The 8,253-nt window shown below is 45.9% G+C and overlaps 1 protein-coding gene across 1 annotated transcript; it reads right to left on the reverse strand.

Annotated features, from left to right (window-relative positions):
* Window positions 1–137: 137 nt before the first annotated feature.
* LOC119397100 (blood vessel epicardial substance) lies at window positions 138–5,121 on the reverse strand. The gene is made up of 2 exons (XM_037664541.2): window positions 3,824–5,121; window positions 138–299 (listed from the first exon to the last, which is right to left on the reverse strand). The coding sequence occupies exons 1-2, from the start codon at window positions 4,692–4,694 to the stop codon at window positions 226–228; spliced, it is 945 nt and encodes a 314-aa protein (XP_037520469.1). The 5' UTR covers window positions 4,695–5,121; the 3' UTR covers window positions 138–225.
* Window positions 5,122–8,253: the final 3,132 nt, after the last annotated feature.

Consider the following 8,253-nt stretch of genomic DNA (forward strand, 5'->3'; position numbering starts at 1 on the left):
GGAAAATAAAAAAAAATGCCACGCCACTGGTCTGTGTTGTCTTTGAATGGAGCCAGCGTTCTCACAAGCCACCACATGATCGATGGCTGTGACGTCTGGAAACTGGAATTCAAGGTGGGTGACAAAAGAACTCTATGTTTGAAACACGGAAAAACAGTTTAATGATGAGAAATGTATTTGGCAACGATGATGTGTGACCTCGCAGCGAATGAGGCACCGGTGAATCTAGACTGCAGTCTCGGGGTCTGAACGGTAGCAGGGTCTTCGGCCCCAGCTCCACACGCTCACCAAACCGTCGTCTATAAAAGAAAGCAAAAAAACACACAGGTAATCACTCAAGGATGTATGAAGAGCATATATCTGTCTGCAGACTTGTGGGAGCACATTCACAACGGCAACTGGAAGAGAACAATCATAATACATGGCCAAGTTAAGCAGGCAGAGGCAGCAATAGAGAGATAATGGCAAGGTAGGCCATGTCTAAAAATATAATCTACAGGGTAGTCATGCAGAATGTATGTGCTTTGTTAACAAGCGTGTGCAAATATTCAAGAATTTCAAGAACTGGATCGAACTAGTAAATGATCATTGCACAAGATCCAACTGCTCCCAAATAAATGCAATACCTGTGGAAGACAAACTTCATCCCTAGGGGCCATAGTATAGGCATGAGATCTTACGAGCAGCAGCCTACATTGTTTGGGAAACTAGACTATTTGCTTTTAATTCTAAAATTATGAATGCTGGGATGTGAACATTGTATACAGCTGTAAGAATATTTCAAGGTATTCATTTCGGCCTCAAAAGTCATTATTTGTGTGCACCCTTATTCCTTAACGGTGTCGGCTTCATGAAATATGGAGGGGTAATTACGAGCATACAGAAACGAAAGGTCGTACAGATTTAAATGCAGCCGGCCAGCAACAATAAGCATTGCTAAGAAAGGAATAGTTTAACAAATCTATTCATCATTCTCTTCATCTAATCATCAACAGTCTGAATGGTGGGTGCCCTGCAAGCGTTGGCAGCCAGCGGTGGACAGCAGATGGTAAGAGAAAGCAGTGAAAGAAATTTTTTAGATTATACCAGCCTATGTTTTGACAGGATGTTTGCCAGAGTAATGTACGATGTCGGAGAGCTACGCTGTACAACTGTTGTAAATGCCAAAGAAACGAAGGCAGGCAAGAGCTTGTGCGCAACTTGCTGTTGTGACCCTATGCTCTAAAAAAAAAAAAAAAGGAGTATTTGGGGAGTATTTCTGCCACACAACAATAATAGCCATTTAGCTCGTGTACTTTTTTTTTTGCGTTATCACCGCTATCAGCGTGACATAGCATTCTTGATAGGGAAGGGATGGATTTTCAAAAAAGGAAATTCGAGCAAGCCAGATGATGATTATAGTTTTGGCATAAATACTACCAAAATGCTCCTTTTTTTTCTGAAGAGTGTAGAAGTCTCCATCGCATTCCACGGTAAATAAAAACTGCAATGACCATGTAAAGTCGTCGCACAGATGTACAGTCCCCACATAGCATTGCAAGTGCCAATTTCCGAAGTGTTCCATATACGATGATCTTGCTCTTGTTCGCCTTCAACTGTGGCTCACCTATGTGCTAAGCAGCCTCTTTCTCTTCTTTCAAAATACACAGCTGTTCCTCTTTCTTTACTAGGCACAATGTACGATACAATCGTTAGCAGCTCAGGGTGTGAGAACATGTAGTAGTTGAAGACGTATGCTGCGTTTGCACAAAAACAATTCAAATCCACCTTTTGAGAAGTGAAGAAAATTTTCCACTGTCTGTCACTAGAGATGAGAATCAAGAAACATGTATGTAACAAATTTTCTTTTAGCATGAACCATTTTTAACATTGCATGGAGCATACAATGAAATTCTTCTTTTTCAGAAACTTGTGCAAAAAACTGCCACGTTGTTGTGACAGGCTCAAAAGACACTATTTAAATTAATTTCTCAGTTTAGGGTGTTTGTCCCCATTGTGAAATTGAAGCCAGATGCCTGGTTAGCACTGCTTTTCAGATATCTGCTGCTGAAATAGGCTAAAAAATAAATTGAATAAAATTAAACAAGTTTAAAGCTGGATGATCCTTAACTGCTTGCCACAATGATTTCTGCAAAGCAAAAGGGGCTGCACTACTGCTCAACTCGTATCTCAATCATCAGAGTGCTCAATCTTGAATTATCTTTTGAATAACAGGTAATGAAACTAAAATATTCGAATTTTGACCATGTCATGCAAGCTACCAGTTCAACGGAATGAAAATTAATGCTCGCCAAGGTTGAAGGAAAGAGGAAACACGGTCGTTCATGCGCAAGATGGTTACTTCATAATGGAACAGCAGCGCAACCACACACGGACAGAAGAAAGAAGGTACATGAAACAGCACTGTGTTTCGTGCACCTTCTTTCTTCTGTCCGTGTGTGGTTGCGCTGCTGTTCCATTATGAAGTACGACCAACTAGCCTTGCGCTGCCATTCCATTATGAAGTACGACCAACTAGCCCAAGTTTCAGTCTTGTTGCAAGATGGTCTTCTTTAGGCAACAGGGAAATGTATAGGTGAGCTTTAAAAAAACTCACTGGAGTTCATATACTTGTATCACCAGGTGCCACCAGCAAGTCAATATTTAGCACAATAAGCACACCGGAATAAGTGGAAGGACGATACGAAAAACAATTTACAAAAAAAAAAAACTTCCTGGATTCAAAGTTTAGGTCTGATCTATTTCATAGCTCATTACGTTGCAGCTCAGCCCGGTGCTTGTAATATAATTCTCGTACCATGTCCCAGTGGATTTGTAACAGATCCTATGCACAATGCAGTAGAGACACCATAGTAAATTATGGCACTGAGTTCTAGGAAAGAAGCTGAACTAACCAATTGCTTTGTAAACTGCACTTGCAGCACACCAAGTTTTTGTAATTTAAGATGACAAATGCAAGGTGTCCAGAAGTTCTGAAGCTAGCATGTGTTTGAGGCCTTCACACACAGTTAAGCCAAAAACACATCGGACTAATACTGTTCTGCCTTGCAACGTGCAGGGGCAATCTGCTGGAGAATGTGTTGAATGACTGTGTAGTTGAGATGTGTATAAGGGGTGCCTGTATTGGAAAACTATGTGGCTGTGCCTAGACCAAAATGGCATTCAAGGCATGCCCCATTCAGATCGTTTCATACGTAATTGCTCATTTTCCATTCAGCCATATGTAGGCAAGAGCTTAGTCTAGCTCACTGTTTGGCTTGCAAGCTGCTCACTTAATGCAAAATGCTACTGGCCCGCTAACTCCCCGACACCTTGTTGATAGCATGCAACTGTCATTTGAGACATCACATCAAGCGGCACGGCTAAGCAGCAAGGAAAGCCGTGCCGATCCTAAACTTCGAAAAAAGAAATTGGAGAGGTTCAAAGGGAAGTTAAGATTATATCGCATCACACCACTCTTTGCCAACCCACAAACATTTGTGCACTAGCTTCTTAAAAAGCATGCGAGTCTACACTCATGCAGAAAGACATCTGCACACTGCTAAGCTGCGCACTACTAAGCTTGTGCATGTTGCCATGGCTCAGGTCATTACGACAACTGAATGCGCAGCTAGAATAACAAGTAATTTTCTCCCAGGTTGCCCGCTCGAATAATTGGACCAGTGCATGAAACGGCAAGCGAAGTTCAAAAGGCTGTGTCATTTGAACTCGTTCTTTTCCCAGAGCTGCTCGAACATGCGTAGAATGCCCGTGGACCAGAAATTCTTCATATGATGCGGCGGTGGAGTGATGACTGTGCAGTGAGCTACGCGGAGCGTCTCACCCTTCTCTCCGTGAGACGCTTTGCGAACAGCGTTCTCTTTCATCTGGATGAGAAGCTTGGTCGTCTCGGACGCGTTCTCGGCGTTTGGGTTGTTCTGCGTGGATTCGGTGACGAAAAGCAGCTTTCGCACGACGTCCTTGCCGACTACGTTGTCGAACACGGCCTGCAGGAAGGTGTCGCCGCTGATGGTGAGCTTGAGCTTGTCGCGGTTCCACACGACCACGCGGCAGCGATCCATTGCCGTCATGGTCACTTGGAATTTGTCGCCGCCGCTGCCGCATACGCCGAACCACTCGGGCGAGTCGAGGAACTCTAGGCGATCGACGATCTGCAGCGGCCGGCCCTTGTGCGACACGAGGAATCTGCCGTTCAGCACGAGCGTGAGGCAGTCTGCGCGCGTGACGTGCTCCACGGCGTACGTCTCCTGCGGCTCCACATCCTTGAGCATCTTGACGCAGGACGCCGCTGCCTGGAACTGCTGGCGCGACACCTTGAGCGGCTGGAAGAGCTCGCGGTACACGACTTCCATGTGGGGCGCCAATCGCACCGGCCGCAGTACATACATTAGCACGCACACATGTACTAGGTTGATGGCAGTGAAGAAGGCGTTCCACACCATGGTGTCGAAGGCGCACAGAATCACGTAGCCCCAGAGGGCGAAGAAAAAGCTGCCCACCGTCAGGCACACGCGCAGGTAGAGGAGCCCGTACAGGCCAGCGGGCGCCATGTACGAAAGGAAGAGGAATATGTTGGCCAGTTGGAAGAGTATGTGGTTCGTGGGTAGCCATGTAGGGCACACGGCCGTGGCGAAGTAGGAGCCCATGGCGTGCCCGTGCGCCAGGTCGGACGCGTTGACCGCAGTCGACGACATCGCGTCAGGACGACCGCGCACCGACGCACTGAAGAGGGCTTGCGGTCCGCGGCAGCATATCCTCGCGATCAGCAGATAAACGCGCGCGAGATACCAACAACGCCTGGCCTGCCGCGCTCATCTTTTACGCTATGCGACGCAATCCAGCACGACTCCGCTGCTGCCTCTGCGGCAGCCTCCAACGCCCGCATGCAGCTTTCACTGAAGCCAATGAAAACGAAGCGAACAGCATGCGGCCGCACGTGTCGCTAGAGGAAGCTCGCTTGCTTGCTCCCGAGGGTACAGCGAACACAAAGAAAAAAGACAAAGGTCTCGATCTGCAGCGTTCGAGCGCAGCGCATTTTTCTGGTCAGGGTGACGCAGAGAATGTAATGTGCGCGGTCGTAGTAAAATAAACACCAAAGAAGAGGAAAATAGCATAGCCGCTTAGCTCAATGAATCATGCATGAGATGACTGACTGACTGGTTGAAATAAGCAAGCGGCATCTACAATAGTCGCGCCAACAGATAAGGACACAGTAGGCAACGTAACGTGCTAATGCACTGTCAACAGCTTGAAGAATCACTTTTCCAGTTCTCATGTCAGTTTGCTTCATGTATGGCTTCATGGCTAGCCGTGGGACATAAGTGCGCAATCCAAGTCGAGTCAAATCCAGTTCCATTATACAGCAGCGACCGTGGCAGCGACATTTGTTTTCGTGGCCGCTACAGGGAGCGACCGCAGCGCCGCCATTCGGTAGAGCCTGAAACGCCCTTTTTAGGCACTTTTTCTCCCTGAAGACGGCCGCTGGCCTAGGTACTGAGGAAGAGAACGCCCCTAGCTCCACTTGTCCCTAGCCGGATCGGCATTCGGCAGCCAAGCCATGGCTCATGAGCCAGCAGAGAACGCGCCGGTGTGACCTTATGCCAAGGTAAGTTTTTGCATTCGCTATCCTGTGTTTCTACCGCGCGACAGAGCAAATGAGTTAAGCGGGCCAGGCCTTCTGCCTCAGCCCCGAAACTTGATTTGGTGCAATTATGTTACTGCAGCTTCTGATCGGTGCAGCTATTTTGCTGTAGGGAGGCTCCAAGGTATAGAACTGTTTTGTACATGTCCGTGTTGTTCTCTGCCATTTGATATGTCATGATACGCTTCACGTGTCCAATACATTACACGGGGCTCAGTGCAACTGTCTAGCGCCAATTGTGCCATTTTTATTACGTACCTCTCTTCGCTGCAAGTGTGCCTTCTTCACAGCCCTGTCGCCACGGGGCACAGGCATAATTGCAGCACGTTTGGTGTAATGCAGTCCTACCATCAATTTGTATAGGCAAGACAACACACAGGACAGTGCACATTGGAACTTTGTGCAAAGTTTAGTTATTCCCCGTGACCTTGGGCGCTGCTGACAAGTGTCCCATTTGTCTGGTTTGTGTAGAATGCTAATATCATTTGCTGCATCAGCCAAGGCAAAGCAGAACATTAAGCTGGAAGTGACCACTTCTCTGCGTTACAGGCTCTGCGGAGTGGTACTGTAAATTCTGCATTGCCAGATATTCTTGCGTTAGAATCTGACTACCTGCAAAATTTTGACTGGCGCAAGCACCCAGTTGCTGTACTTCTGGTAGACCAGCTGCACTATTATTACAGCTGCCGTTTCCCTTGGTTTTGTCCTAGCAAAGACACCACCTGGTTCAAACAGCCCACGTACAACTGTGATTAAAACTGTGCTCACTGGTAATAGCATGCACACATACACACTTTAATCACAATGGTTTACCTATAGATGCAACAGATTTCAAAGAACACTGACTGTAATGGTGGATATCACTTCCTTAGAAACTTGCTCAAAGCACATATCATTCTAGTGTAAAGCAGCTTGCACAGTTGCAAGAAAGCGGGCAGTTACCATTACAATTTGCAGTGTTCCACTACTTCATTCTTTAAGGGGCTCCTGAACCACTTTTCCAAGTAATCATCGAATCACCTCAGTATCGGGCCTCACGAGTCGATTGCCGCAAACATTTTTTGGAATTTGTCAAGAACGAATAGAGTGACAGGGATTTGTCACACGCTTTCAGTGCTTCCCCTCTTCTCTCAGCTTGCTCGAATGTACACATGGAGGGATGGCATAGAGGAAAGAATTCACGTCATGAGCTTGAGCATGCGTGATGAAACACGATTGCTCTCTGCTGTCATTATTCCTGTGCATGAGTGTGGCTACTATAGAGCACAGAGCCAGCGTGTGGCAGCACCCGGTGGCAAGAAACGCATCTTATCCAAATGCCGCTCTTTATTTATGTGGGATATTGACCTGCTATGTGTTGTTCAACGTCAAACAGCAGGTGCCGACAGCTGCGAAGAGAGTGAGCACAGCCCCCTGTATGAAAAGAGGGTGCCTGTGAAAATGGCAACTTCACGCTTCACTTTTAATCTCTTTGTTGCGCATGACCGCAAGGCTTGGCTGAGCTTTTCATAGCGGTGTCTGCTTTCCGCAGGATGTGTTTTCTGAACGAAGTAACAGCGCGAACTCAACATAAGGACAAAAGAAGACGCAGCGCTTGTTCATGCCTTCTTTTGTTTTTGTGTCAAGTTCACGCTGCAACCAGTTGTTTCTAACGATCTACCAACTTTCCAACTCTCGTTGACTATGTTTTCTCACCAAGACTACATTTTTTTACTAAGCCTGACGGGTGGTTCATGACCTCTTATAACAACTTTTTCACGAGCAGAGTATCCTTTAAAGCTTCATGCAACATTTAAAAAAAGAAACGTAGAATCAGCCCACATTAGTAAGCACAAAAAAGTGAAAAATTACATTTATTTAAATTCTACACATCTTTCCACTACTTTCTTTTCCCATGTGCGATTTTCAACTTTAGAAGGCATCTGATTATGGTTGTATACACGCTCTACATTTCAGAATAGACCCTTTTCATAATCCGCAAGTGCGCTTTCCTACGCTGCATATTTGCCCAACTAATGGCGGCACCTGTCTTGCTTAGAGTGGAGACGAGGTCCTAGTTGCACGTGCTGGGGTTTGTCTATTATGCGTGTTTATGTCAAGAGAGCCGAGTCTACATTTTCCATGTCATAGCGTAAGCAAAATGCGCTTGAACACGCTGTTTGCAGTAATTGACTAGCCGCCATTAGTTGGGCAAACTGCATAGCAGGAAAGCTAGCTTTACAATTGTGAAAAGGATGGCTGCACTATAACATGCATAAAATATACAGCTGTAACCTTACCGGGAAATGGCTATATTTTCACATTAAGCTGAGGCATCTGCATATTTAATTAAGTGTTGCAATACTTTATTGGATGGCTGTGCATTTCGGCACATGTGGCTGGCGGTTATCACAATCTTTGTATACAGGGAAAACTTGAGTGGTCATGCTTTATATCCTATAGATCTTCGACTAAGACTTTCTTGCTTGTCAATTTTATCAGTGTCGAAACTTTGCAGTATTCATGCACCTTACAGTAGCTTTTTTTGGCGAAACCGACCCGTTACTACAAAATGTACTAATATGATAAAGGTCTTCAAACTTAGGTTACCTCCTGGTGATTGTTGCCAGAAG

Source organism: Rhipicephalus sanguineus, chromosome 6, assembly GCF_013339695.2.
Source record: "Rhipicephalus sanguineus isolate Rsan-2018 chromosome 6, BIME_Rsan_1.4, whole genome shotgun sequence".
In the NCBI taxonomy this organism is placed as follows: Eukaryota; Metazoa; Arthropoda; class Arachnida; order Ixodida; family Ixodidae; genus Rhipicephalus; species Rhipicephalus sanguineus.